The 13,745-nt window shown below is 45.1% G+C and overlaps 1 protein-coding gene across 1 annotated transcript in view; it reads left to right on the top strand.

Annotated features, from left to right (window-relative positions):
• The window catches only part of LOC124712462 (protein qui-1), a 1,341,285-nt gene that overhangs the window by 1,183,644 nt on the left and 143,896 nt on the right, over positions 1-13,745 (top strand). Inside the window, exon 24 of the mRNA XM_047242758.1 lies at positions 11-201. Coding sequence (XP_047098714.1) covers positions 11-201 — 191 coding nt within the window. The remainder of the gene's footprint in view (positions 1-10; positions 202-13,745) is intronic.

Genomic DNA, 13,745 nt, shown 5'->3' on the forward strand with positions numbered 1-13,745 from the left:
ATATTTCCAGGTGGTGTGGACAGTTTGGTGAACATCTGGCAGCTCAACACTCATGAACTCCATTCAACCTTAGAAGGACACTTTGCTTCTGTTACTTGTGTTGCATTTTCTCCAAATGGACTGTTTGCTGTATCTGGATCAGAAGATAAGACTGCTAGAGTGTGGGGGCTTACTTTAGGCTTAGTCGTCTCTGTATTTAAGGTAGATAATTATCATTGTATTTCAAAAGTTCTGTTATATATTTCAGGATACTTACTAGTTACATCAATCCATAAAATTTTTCTGTTCTTTTTACAAGTGAAGCACTTTCATATAGCTGCTAAATTATTTCTCATGAACAATTCCTTTTATACCACAGGGGAATTCCTGGTTTGTAACAAGGTCATGACATTAAAAAGTAGTCCCACATTGTATTTTATGTTGCAATGGCTGTTACAGTTTATTATGCTCGTGACATTGTGAATATTTAAGTACCATTCAATCTAACAAACGTGAGAATGCTTTTACCACTGGCATAATTTTATGCAGAAACGAGTATAATTTAGCAGGAGCAGGCATTGCCTTCTACTTTCATCAGGTATAATTGATAGTTCTAGTAATGTTATTGAAAACAGTTTAGTATCTCCGCCAGTAGACATACATAAGGATGCAAATGAGCTGGCATTTGTCATGCACCAGAGTAGTGTGGAAAGCTATCACGGGTAGTATGTAAGTTTTGTATGGGCATAACTGTTGACACTGATATTTACTTGCCAGTGGTGATAGACCAAGCCAGTCAGTTCTTATGAAGAGGTCAACTAAACAGACCTGATCTTGTGCACTGCATTGTGTTCTCGGTTCTACATGCTAGTTTTTTTGGTTATTTGTGACAGTTGTATGTTCTACTTTTCTCTGTGCCAGTCTTTATGTAGTGTCCTGTCTTGGTGATCCCCTGTAGATTGAGTCACACATAAAGTTTACTTTTTTTCCTTCTGTGGTCCAGCTCCTCAGCTTCTGGCCAGAGTACTGACATTTGTGTCCGCCCCAGTAGCTGAGTGGTCAGCGCAACAGAATGTCAATCCTAAGGGCCCGGGTTTGATTCCCGGCTGGGTTGGGGATTTTCTCAGCTCAGAGACTAGGTGTTGTGTTGTCCTAATCATCATCATTTCATCCCCATCGACGTGCAATTCGCTGAAGTGGCATCAAATTGAAAGGCTTGCACCCAGCAAACAGTCTACCTGACGGGAGGCTCTAGTCACATGATCAAAAAAATTGGCATTTTTGCTGGCAAGGAGAGTTTTGCAGTGTCATCACATCTGTAATGACAGGGACATCCTTATGCTTATGATGCCCTTATTTATTTGTTTATTGTAGTGCTAATTCATGGCCACCATGGTGCCAGTATTTATGCAATGCTGTCAGGAACAGTTGTGCCTCCAGAAACAAAAATAACAACAACAGCTGCAACTAGAACATCATCAACTGCAGCAGGTGCTGCTCAAACAGAATGCAAAATGATCTGCTCTCATGCTGTACTGGTAGCAGACCAGGCACCCACAGAAAAGTCTTCTCCCCACAGTCTTGTTTCCAAGTTTCAATGAGTCTATTGAAAGGTGTCAGAATTACCTAAATGATTCTTGCTACACTACCAGTTAAGACATATTGTCAAACAAACTGATAAGACTGTCTTGTTATTGTGTAGCAGAACAATGTTGTGCAAAAAGGTGCAAAATTTGAAACTCTCTACTGAGCCCTCGAAACTGATCTCTGAGGAACTCTGACAGTTGTTCAAACAATATTTTGTGCATCAAACCCATGTGGTGGTGGCACAGTTGCAGTGTAACTAGCACCACAAGTGCCCCAGGCAGTTGTACATAGCTTGCATTGCTGACCTACAAGTACTCTTGTGCAATTACCTGTTTGAGTACCCCCAATGTATTACCTCATATTCAAACTCACTGATTAAGCATGTGATACTCCTATTACCACTCAAGCCTGAAGTACAAACTAGGGAATTGGTCTTCTTAAAACCTGCTTGCTCATCTTGCTAAATAACATGAATGTACAGCAACAGTGAAGGATGTACTTTCTCACTACTAGCAGGTGGCAAAGTTAGATACATTTGTTAAACTGTCTCGGGTGCCCCATGGAGTTGCCTTCTGCTGAGCCACCATGTGTTTATGATTTGAGTGTAGTGACATCAGGGCACTGCCTGACTTTACTGACATCAACCTTGGCAGTTACAAGTGTGTTGAAGGGTTGTGATTTCTGCTTGTGATGTTTTTCGGGTCCTCCATGTTGTTCTGCTCCTGCATCTGTTTCCGATGAATGGGCAGATTAGTAACCCTGCCACAACTGTCATTTGGTGCATATCACAAAGGAAAGCCCACACATAAATGCTACATGTGGAGTATGCCATGAAGTAGGCCATACGGCATTGGACTGTGACAGTTGGCGAGTTGCAGGGAAGTCATTGTAGCACCCAGTGATTTCACTGGACGTGTGGGCTGTCTCTGACGTCCTGCAAGCCTTGCTAATGTTAGTTATGGATAGGTAACCATTTGAGTTTCAGGTGAACAAGGGGGGGAGGGGGGAGGGGGGCAACAATCAGCCTAATTAACCTAAAAATGCACTCGTTTCTGGGTAGCCTGTATTGCAACACCTGCTACAGCATGTAGTATCCTATATCAAATGATTCAGCATGTTATTAAAATGTGGAACAGAAACTTACATTGACAAACTGCCTATTGGCTTCTGTCTCGGGTTCTTCGGCCGACGTTCATCTAATGATTTTTCTGACGTTTCGCCAGCACGAGTGGCTGGCATTGTCAAAGCCGGCAATGGAGGGTGAAGCTTTGACAATGCCAGCCACTCGTACTGGCAAAACGTCAGAAAAATCATTAGATGAACGTCGGCTGAAGAACCCGAGACAGAAGCCAATAGGCAGTTTGTCAACAAGTGGCCACAAAAGCCTTAACAATTTTGTAGAAACTTACATTGTTAACAATCAGTTCACCATTGGAACAAAATATTTTTGAATTAGATGCTTTTTCAGTGTTTGGATTCCAGATTATCAAAAAAGTCCATGTAGTGTCCCAATCAGTCCCTGACAAGATTTTGGCTCTTTACTATGGTTGTACAACCTACTGTTTGAGAATACTTGGTTTGGGCAGAAAATTTCAAAGCATATCTCTCCTTTCAGCTATCAGCAATACGTAAATTTTATCACCCTGAACCATTCTCTTCATTATGTGTGCCAACATAAAGGCCATGTTGCAGTGTTGCCAGGAACTTGGCATTATTTCTCCTATTTCATCTGGTCTATGGGTCGCCTCTGGTTGAAACTGAGAAGCCAGATGTCACCATGCACATATGTAGCGATTTTAAACAGACAATTAATGTGCATTGTGTCATGGACTCAAATCCCATACAGAATAATTTTTGGCAAAGTTGTCAAGGGGCCAGTATTTTTCACGTCTACATCCATACTCCACAAGCCACCTGTCGGTGTGTGGCAGAGGGTACCTTGAGTACCTCTCTTGGTTCTCCCTTCTATTCCATTCTCATATTGAGACTAATGAGGAGGTACTGAATAGGATTGGGGAGAAGGGGAGTTTGTGGCACAACTTGACCAGAAGAAGGGATCGGTTGGTAGGACATGTTCTGAGGCATCAAGGGATCACCAATTTAGTATTGGAGGGCAGCGTGGAGGATAAAAATCGTAGGGGGAGACCAAGAGATGAATACACTAAGCAGATTCAGAAGGATGTAGGTTGCAGTAGGTACTGGGAGATGAAGAAGCTTGCACAGGATAGAGTAGCATGGAGAGCTGCATCAAACCAGTCTCAGGACTAAAGACCACAACAACAACAACATTGTTTGTGGAAAGAAAGATTGTCGGTATGCCTCTGTGTGGGCTCTAATCTCTCTGATTTTATCCTCGTGGTCTCTTGGTGAGATATATGTAGGAGGGACCAATATACTGTTTGACTCATTTGTGAAGGTAGGTTCTCAAAACTTCAACAAAAGCCTTACTGAGCTACTGAGCGTCCCTCTCGCAGAGTCTTCCACTGGAATTTATCTATCATCTCCGTAACGCTTTTGCAATTGCTAAATGATCCTATAATGAAGCACGCTGCTCTCCATTGGATCTTCTGTCTCTCTTCTATCAACCCTATCTGGTATGGATCCCAAACCATTGAGCAGTATTCAAAGCAGTGGGCGAACAAGTGTACTGTAACCTACTTCCTTTGTTTTCGGATTGCATTTCCTTAGGATTCTTCCAATGAATCTCAGTCTGGTATCTGCTTTACTAACGATTAATTTTATATGGTCATTCCATTTTAAATTACTCCCAATGCCTACTCCCAGATAATTTATGGAATTAACTTCTTCCAGTTGTCGACCTGCTATATTGAAGTTGTAGTGTTGGCAGAAGAGCCAACACTGTTTTTCTAGAGGAGGCCGAAATGCACGCGTTTAATTACACGCTGACTGGTGTGAGGTCTGGAACAGGACAATATCTTGAGAATTGTAAATAAAGTACGTAGATGATGTAATACTTAACTTTAATCCACAATTGTAGAACATCTCTCGTTATGGTACATGCTTCATAATATTAATTATCAATTGAATACGGCGCCTTGCTAGGTCGTAGCAAATGTAGCTGAAGGCTATGCTAACTATCGTCTCGGCAAATGAGAGCGTAGTTGTCAGTGAACCTTTCCTTGCAAAGTCGGCTGTACAACTGGGGCGAGTGCCAGGACGTCTCTCTAGACCTGCCGTGTGGTGGCGCTCGGTCTGCCATCACTGACAGTGGCGACATGCGGGTCCGATGTATACTAATGGACCGTGGCCGATTTAAAGGCTACCACCTAGCAAGTGTGGTGTCTGGTGGTGACACCACAGTAGTTAAACGATAAAGGATCTTTCTTTCTATATATTCGCAGCACATTACACTTGTCTACATTGAGATTCCATTGACATTCCCTGATTCATGCATCTATTCGTTGCAGATCCTCCTGCATTTCAGTACAATTTTCCATTGTTACAACATCTTGATGTACTACAGCATCATCTGCAAAAAGTATCAGTGAACTTCTGATGTTATCCACAAGGTAATTTACATATACTGTGAATAGCAATGGTCCTAGGACACCCCTGCGGCACACCTGAAATCACTCTTACTTCAGAAGACTTCTCTCCACTGAGAATGACATGCTGCATTCTGTTAGCTAGGAACTCTTCAAGCCAATCACACAATTGGTCTGATAGTCCATATGCTCTTACTTTGCTCATTAAACGACTGTGGGGAACTGTATCAAATGCCTTGTAGAAGTCAAGAAACACGGAATCTACCTGGGAACCCATGTCTATGGCCCTCTGAGTCTCGTGGATGTATAGCGCGAGCTGGGTTTCACACGATAGTCTTTTTCGAAACCCATACTGATTCTTACAGAGCAGATTTCTAGTCTCCAGAAAAGTCATTATACTCGAACATGATATGTGTTCCAAAATTCTACAACTGATCAATGTTAGAGATATAGGTCTATAGTTCTGCACATCTGTTCGACATCCGTTCTTTAAAATGGGGATGACCTGTGCCCTTTTCCAATCTTTTGGAACATTATGCTCTTCTAGAGACCTATGGTACACCGTTGTAAGAAGGGGGGCAAGTTCCTTCGTGTACTCTGTGTAAAACTGAACTGGTAGCCCATCAGGTCCACCGGCCTTTCCTCTTTTGAGCAATTTTAATTGTTTTTCTATCCCTCTGTCATCTATTTCGATATCTACCATTTTGTCATCTGTGCGACAATCTAGAGAAGGAACTACAGTGCAGTCCTACTCTGTGAAACAACTTTGGAAAAAGACATTTAGTATTTAGGCCTTTAGTCTGTCATTCTCTATTTCAGTACCATTTTGGTCACAGAGTGTCTGGAGATTCTGGTTTGATCCGCCTACCGCTTTGACGTAAGAACAAAATTTCTTAGGATTTTCTGCCAAGTCAGTACATAGAACTTTACTTTTGAATTCGTAGAGTGCCTGTCACACAGCCCTCCTCACACTACATTTCGCTTTTTGTAATTTCTGAGTCTCTCAGGCTTTGGCTATGTTTATGTTTTCTGTGGAGTTCCCTTTGCTTCTATAGCAGTTTTATAACTCGGTTGTTGTACCACGGTGGCTCTTTTCCACCTCTTATGAACTTGCTTGGCACATACTCGTCTAATACATATTGTACGATGGTTCTGAACTTTGTCCACTGATGCTCAACACTATCTGTACTTGAGATAAAACTTTTGTGTTGAGCCGTCTAGTACTCTGAAATCTGCTTTTTGTCACTTTTGCTAAATAGAAAAATCTTCCTACCTTTTTTAATATTTCTATTTATGGCTGAAATCACCGATGCTGTAACTGCTTTATGATCACTGATTCCCTGTTCTGCGTTAACTGTTTCAAATAGTTTGGGTCTGTTTGTCACCAGAAGGTCTAATATGTTATCGCCATGAGTTGGTTCTCTGTTTAACTGCTCAAGGTAGTTTTTAGATAATGCACTTTAAAAAATTTCACTGGATTCTTTGTCCCTGCCACCCATTATAAACATTTGAGTCTCCCAGTCTATATCTGGTAAATTAAAATCTCCACCCAAAACTATAACATGGTCGGGAAAGCTACTCAAAATATTTTCCAAATTTTCCTTCAGGTGTTCTGCCACAACAGCTGCTGAGCCTGGGGGCCTATAGAGACATTCAATTACCATGTTTTAGCCTGCTTTAACCATGATCTTCACCCAAATTATTTCACATTTCAGATCTCCGTCAATTTCCTTCAATACCATTGCACTTTTTATCACTATAAACATGCCTCCCCCTTCACTGTGCAGCCTGTCTCTGCAGTATACATTCCAATCTGAGTTTAGATTTTCATTACTGTTTACCTCTGGTTTCAGCCAACTTTCCACCCCTAGTATTATGTGGACACTGTGACCGTTTATTAATGAGAGCAGTTCTGGGACCTTTCTATTTACACTCCTGCAGTTAACTATTACCACATTAATATTGTCATTCCCTGTTGTGTTTTGCCTACTGCTAACTTGTCACGTCTCAGGAGGCATCCTGTTGGGCCTAGGGAGGGAATTCTCTAACCTAAAAAACCCACATGTGCACTCCACACATACTCCGCTACCCTTGTAGTCGGTTCCTGCATGTAGTGCACACCTGACCTATTCAGGGGGACCCTACATTTCTCCACCCAATAGCGGAGGTCGAGAAAGTTTCACCCAACATCTCTGAAAACTTGTGTGATGCATACCTGCAGTTGCCATTGGATGCTGCTTCTCAGGGTTTCTTAGTGCGCAACATTTCTTTTGGTCTTTATCATTTTAATTGCATGCCCTTTGGAATTCCCCTCAGGGTCACAGGCTCTATATGCGAGGAGCATTTATGCAATTTTCAGGCAGTTTTCTGACACCTTCTGGAGAAAGGCCTTCCTTGCAAAAAGAAAAAATATAGTTTGCATTTTTTGGTCATGTGCTTAGCAAAAGTGGCTCCTCCCTATGGATGAGCATGTCTAAACCATTGTCAGGTTCCTGGTACCCAATAACGTGAAGGATCTGCAATCCTTTTTGGGCAAGAATTCTTATTATGCTAAGTTCATTCCCCAGGCCACACACACCTGCCATTGGTGCAGCTGGCTACATCAGAAGGACATTAAATTCGCGTGGTCTGCAGATTGTCAGTGGGCTTTTAATGCTGTCAAAAAGTGTTGTTGCTCAGTTCACTGTTTGTCATCTTTTATGCCAGGTAAGCTGTTAACCCTGGCCGGTGATGTGTCCCAGTATAATGTTGGTGTAGTTCTCTATCATCAGAACACAGATAGCACCGAGCACCTCATCACTTAAATACTAGAAATGCTTTTTGTGGTCCAATGTAACTATTGACAGGTGGAAAGGAAGCACTGGCTATCATTTTCATCACTGAAAAATTTCATCTTTTGTATCGAGCAAAGTTGATACCTATCACCAACTACAAGTTAATTATTTCATTATTTGGCCCTCTTTATACATTGATTAGCCATAACACTGAGACCAGCTACCTAATACCTGGTATGTCCACGGCACAGGTAACAGTGGTGACACATTATGGCATGGAAGCAGTGAGGCTTTGGTAGGTTGCTGGAGGGAGCTGGCACCACATCTGCACACACACAAGTCACCTAATTCCCATAAATTCTGGGGAGGGGGCAATGACATCCGCGATGTATTCAACCGTGTTCAGATCTTGGAAATTGGAGGTGGGGGCTTGGGGGGGGGGGGGGGGGCAGCACATTAATTTCAACTCGCCGCTGTGTTCCTGAAACCCCATCGCACTTCTGGCCTTGTGACATGGCGCATTATCTTCTTGGAGAATGTCGCTGCCGTCGGGAAACATGATCACCATGAAGGGGTATATGTGGTCTGCAACCTGTGTACAATACTCCATGTACCTTGCATGAGCTTCATTGGACCCATGGATGCCAACATGAATGTTCTCCAGATCATAATGAAGCCATCACCACGTACCGGTGTCAAGGAGCTCTTCCCTGGAAGACAATGGATTTGGCACGATGAAGAAGCATATCGTCAGGAGTGTTTGGTGCACTGTGTATTCAGACACATTTGTACTCTGCCCAGCATTAAAGTCTGGTGTTAGTTCTGTAACAATTCCCCTCCTGTCTCTTTTACCATTATGCCCAGCCTATGACATCTGACTTCTGTAGCGTGGGTTGGCTGCCCTACCCCACAATGTCTGGATGTGTGTTCACCTTTGTTTCTCCATGTGTTGAAGACTCTCACCACAGCACTCATTAAACACCAGACAAGTCGTGCCATTTCTACAGCACTTGTGACAAGCCTGTGGCCCATCACAATCTGCCCTCAGTCAAACTCAGGTAGATCCCGTGCTTTCCCCATTCTACACATGAACATAATGTTCACTGATGCTACAGGCACCATGCATGTGTCTGACTAACAGTCATTCCTCACCAGATGACGCTGCTATCACCTGGACAGATTTATGTTGATAGTAGGTCAATGGTCATAATGTTCTGGCTGAACAGTGTAAGCCACCAGATGGGACTGTGGAAGTGGGCACTCTTTTTCATTAATTATTCCTACGGCATTCATTACTGGTCCATCATGCAGCATGCTAATGCAGAAGCGCAGTCATGGGTGCCACTGGGAACCAGTCTGGAGTCTGATTGACAGGAGGCTCTAATTTTCCCATTAGATGATACCTAGTTGCAGACACTGCTGGATTTTTATTTGACGGCACAGGTGGTTGCAACTGTTGGATGACTTTTCTAGAAAGTTATCTCAGTGATCCAGACAAGAGAGCCCGAATGTGCTCGTCTGGGGACAGATTTGGTGTGGCCTTCATTTATCCATCTGTGCAGTTGACTCAATGTTGTCTGGGGGGGATCCTCACACCACAGAGGAGTAAAGTGGCTGAGTCCTCATTTGCATGGTGACACTCCCTGACATACTCCAGTTGCTCTGTATGTCACTATGGGATTTGTCTCACATGACGGCTTCAACACAGTGACACGTCTACTGACTAGTGATGGATCTTGATAATGAACATCTTATGCATCCTGTGCAAAACACCAGAATGAGCCACCATGTCCCAGAGCACACTCAGTTGTGAATGCAGCGTCCAGTTCCCTGTATGTAGCCAAACTATCCTCCATGATGTCGACAGCTACAATTTGACCTGTGCTTTGCCAATAATTTTTGCTGTTAAGGGCTTCATGCAAACTTTCAAGATCCAAATACTGAAGTTCATGTCTGCCTCATCCCACTATGATGCACTGTAAAGTTCTATATCCACATACTAGGTGACACTATATATGGATGCAGTCCAGCAGAAAGATTGTGCAGCTGGCAGCTGTGGGGCCTCTAGGATTTGTTATACCCTGAGTGGCATGCACTAAAATGTTGTTACTTGCCCCATTTTCCTTGTAGGACTGCTGCTTTTGGCTGATCTTATGGTCAGCTGTAGGGGTAGCTACTGAGTGTAGTGGTGGGCTGCAAATGTCGGCATTGGTTTGTGGTGGATGTCACTTGGGAGCAACTGACCTATCATTCAAATCAGTTGTGTCCACAACCCATCAGATCTGTGATGCCGCAGTCTCTGTACCCAGTGGGTGAAGGAGATGGGTGCGGTATGGTCTCAGTAGAAGACTGCCAGTTGTGACAGTGTGCACCCCTGCTCCCAACTTTGTCATTCCATTTGCCATCTTACATTCACCCACAGAATAGAGCAGCTAGCAGAAGTCACTCCTGCAACTTCTGATGCTGAGCCTGTGGAATTGAAACCTGAGCCCTCCGTTCCCCACCCAGTTGTGGATGAGTCTTCCATCCCACTGATGCAGTGGACCTACCATTATGTCAGCCTATGCAAGTATTCTCCATTCTGGTGGAATCAGCCTGTTGTGGATTGGCTGGAGAGCCAACCCACGGAGTTTGGAGGAAGCCGAAAGGCACGCGTTTAAGCTCACGCAGACTGGCGTGAGGTCTGGAACAGGACAAGGTAATTAGAACTTAGAAAAAAGGAGGTAACTGGTAGAATACTTAACTTTAATCCATTAATGTTGAACGTAGCTCTTGTCTGTACATTATTTACAATAGCAATAGCAACTGAACATGGTGCCTTGCTAGGTCGTAGCAAATGACGTAGCTGAAGGCTATGCTAACTATCGTCTCGGCAAATGAGAGCGTATTTTGTCAGTGAACCATCACTAGCAAAGTCAGTTGTACAACTGGGGCGAGTGCTAGGGATTCTCTCTAGACTAGACCTGCCGTGTGGCAGCGCTCGGTCTGCAATCACTGATAGTGGTGACACGCGGGTCCGACGTATACTAACGGACTGCGGCCGATTTAAAGGCTACCACCTAGCAAGTGTGGTGTCTGGCAGTGACACCACATTCCTCCCCCGCAAATTGGCATACGGTTGTGTTATAAGACTTCCATCCGCTGTGGGGAGGACCCCATGTTGACGTATGCGACGAGGTGGGGAGCCTAAAAACAGGCGAGGCTGTGCCACCCGTACCCTGCCATTCGGTCTGAGGGGAGCTAGGAAGCGCCTGAAAACCTGCTCCAGGGTGCACGCCAACATGCGGTGTATGCGCCTGCAGAGAGACAGGAGGGGCCGAAGGGTCAGCCTCCATCGGGCAGGGGCACCCGACGGGCGAAGACGCCATATGGTCTGGAGCGGGCAAAAGGTCCATGTCGGAGGACAACTGGTCACGGGAAGCGATCGGCGGTGCGTGACCCAGGGAGGCACCCGACGGCTGCCACGTCGCGTCCACTGCGGGCATCGCTGGCGGGAGAACAGGCGGCGGCGGCGGCGTGTCGCCATGGGGCAAAATGGGAGGCAGCGTCGGTAACACCTGAAAGCAGACGGCGAGCGGTAGATCCCATGCGACGACAGAGGCGCAGCTGGTTGAGATGCCGGCACACCTCACCAGAGGCCCCCAAAACCAGGTACATAGCGCGGCCGAGGCAGCGAAGAATGCGCCCTTCGAGCCAACGCCGTGAACCTCGGTAGTGACGATAGTAGACAACGTCGCCTGGAGCAAAAGCAGGTGTCTGCCGCTGCACAGGAACCTGATGGGGCGGATGTAGCAAAGACATCAAGGTTCGATGAGGACGACAGTGGAGCAACTCAGCCAGCGAGCGACCATCTCGGGGCTGAGAGCGATACGAGGACAAAAAGAGCAATAACGCGTCCTCCCGAGAATGCGACTCTTTCAGCTTCAACATCTGGGACTTGAAAGTCCCGACCAACAGTTCAGCGGCACCGTTTGACTGAGGCGAAAACGGCGTGGACGTTAGTTGTTGAATACCATTGGCCTTGCAGAATGACTGAAATTCTGCGGATATGACTTGTGGGCCATTGTCGGAAACAATAGTCTGTGGAAGACCTTCAATGCAAAAAATAGCAGATAACGCTTGGATGATGGTAGATGACGTCGTGGAAGACATCCGGACAACAAAAGGAAAATTACTGAATGAATCTACCACAACCAACCATCGAGCATTCCAGAATGGACCAGCAAAATCGATGTGTAAGTGTTGCCAAGGGGAAGTGGCTGTTGGCCATGCAAAGAATTTCCGCGGTGGTGTGGACTGTTGTTTGGCACACGCCATGCAAGAAGAGCACATATTCGTAATCGCAGCATCGATGCTGAACCAAGTTCAGTGCTGATGAGCATGTTGTTTCGTTCTCACTATACCCCAATGTCCGTATTGGAGAAGCCGTAAGACAGAGGACTGTAACGAACGTGGAACCACGACCCTGGACTGATCATTATCAGAACGCAACAGCAAAACACCATGTCATACAAAAAGTCTCTCCTTGTGAGCAAAAAATCGGCGAACCAGTGGATCCTCGATCCGTGACTTTGACAAGGGCCATTGCGTGGCAACAAAACGCAGAACGGTAGCAAGGACAGGGTCAGCAGCTGTGGCTGTAGCTACACGACGAAAATAAATCGGAAACGATTCGACCACGCATCAATGAACATGCAAGCAAGTTCGGAGGAATCGAATGCTCTATCCTCAGTAACAGGCAAACGGGACAATGCATTGGCGTTTCCGTGCTTAGCAGTGGACTGATACAAGATATCGTAACGGTACTGCGAGAGGAAAATAGACCAGCGAATGAATTTCTGCACTGTACGTGGAGGTACAGGCGTGTTTGGATGAAAAAGCGATGTCAAAGGTTTGTGGTCCGTGATGATGGTAAAGTGACGACCATACAAGAAATCATGAAACTTAGTAACACCAAATACGAGAGCCAATGCTTCTTTCTCGATCTGTGAATAATTTCTTTGCGCAGACGAGAGCAATTTGGACGCAAAGGCAATAGGGCGATCGTGCGAACCATCTTTGTGCGCAAGCACAGCACCGATCCCGAAATCCGATGCATCCACCATCAGCAAAAGGGGCTTCTGGCGATCGAATGGCGTAAGGCAAGTAGTGGAAAGCAACACCGATTTCAACTGGCGAAAGGCGCATTGGCATTCCGTCGTCCAGATGAACGGAACACCTTTACGGCGTAAGTGATGAAGCAGAGCTGAAATGAATGAGGCGTGGCGCACATAGCGATGACAATAATTAATTTTTCCCAACACACTCTGTAGCTGCTTCAAATTCTGCGGCGAAGGCAAGTCTTGTATGGCACGGAGGTGCTCGGGACTGGGATGTATGCCTTGGGCATTGAGTACATGTCCCAGGTAGGGTAAGTCACGAGCAAAAAACACACATTTGTCCTTCCGGTAGCGAAGACCATTTTGTCGCAAGACCTGAAATAATGTTCTGAGATTGGCTAAATGTTCTTCTTCCGTCTTTCCGGAGATCACAATATCGTCCAAATAGTTTGCTGCAGTAGGGACCGACGCACAAAGAGTTTGCAGATATTGCTGAAACAATGCAGGGGCAGACGCACACCCGAATGGCAGTCATTTGAATCGATACAAACCAAGACGCGTGTTAACCACCAAAACGCGCTGGGATTCTTCGTCCACCGGTATTTGCAAGTACGCATCTGCTAGGTCCAACTTCGAAAAATATTTACCCGGGCACAGTTTGTCAAAAAGATCTTCTGGGCGGGGTAAAGGAAAAGTTGCAGTCACTAGTTGTGGATTCACTGTTGCCTTGAAGTCCACACAAAGTCTCAATTTTCCGGAAGGTTTTGGCAAAATTACTAAGGGTGATGCCCAGAGAGAAG

The sequence above is a fragment of the Schistocerca piceifrons genome, chromosome 8 (assembly GCF_021461385.2).
Source record: "Schistocerca piceifrons isolate TAMUIC-IGC-003096 chromosome 8, iqSchPice1.1, whole genome shotgun sequence".
NCBI classification, from domain to species: domain Eukaryota; kingdom Metazoa; phylum Arthropoda; class Insecta; order Orthoptera; family Acrididae; genus Schistocerca; species Schistocerca piceifrons.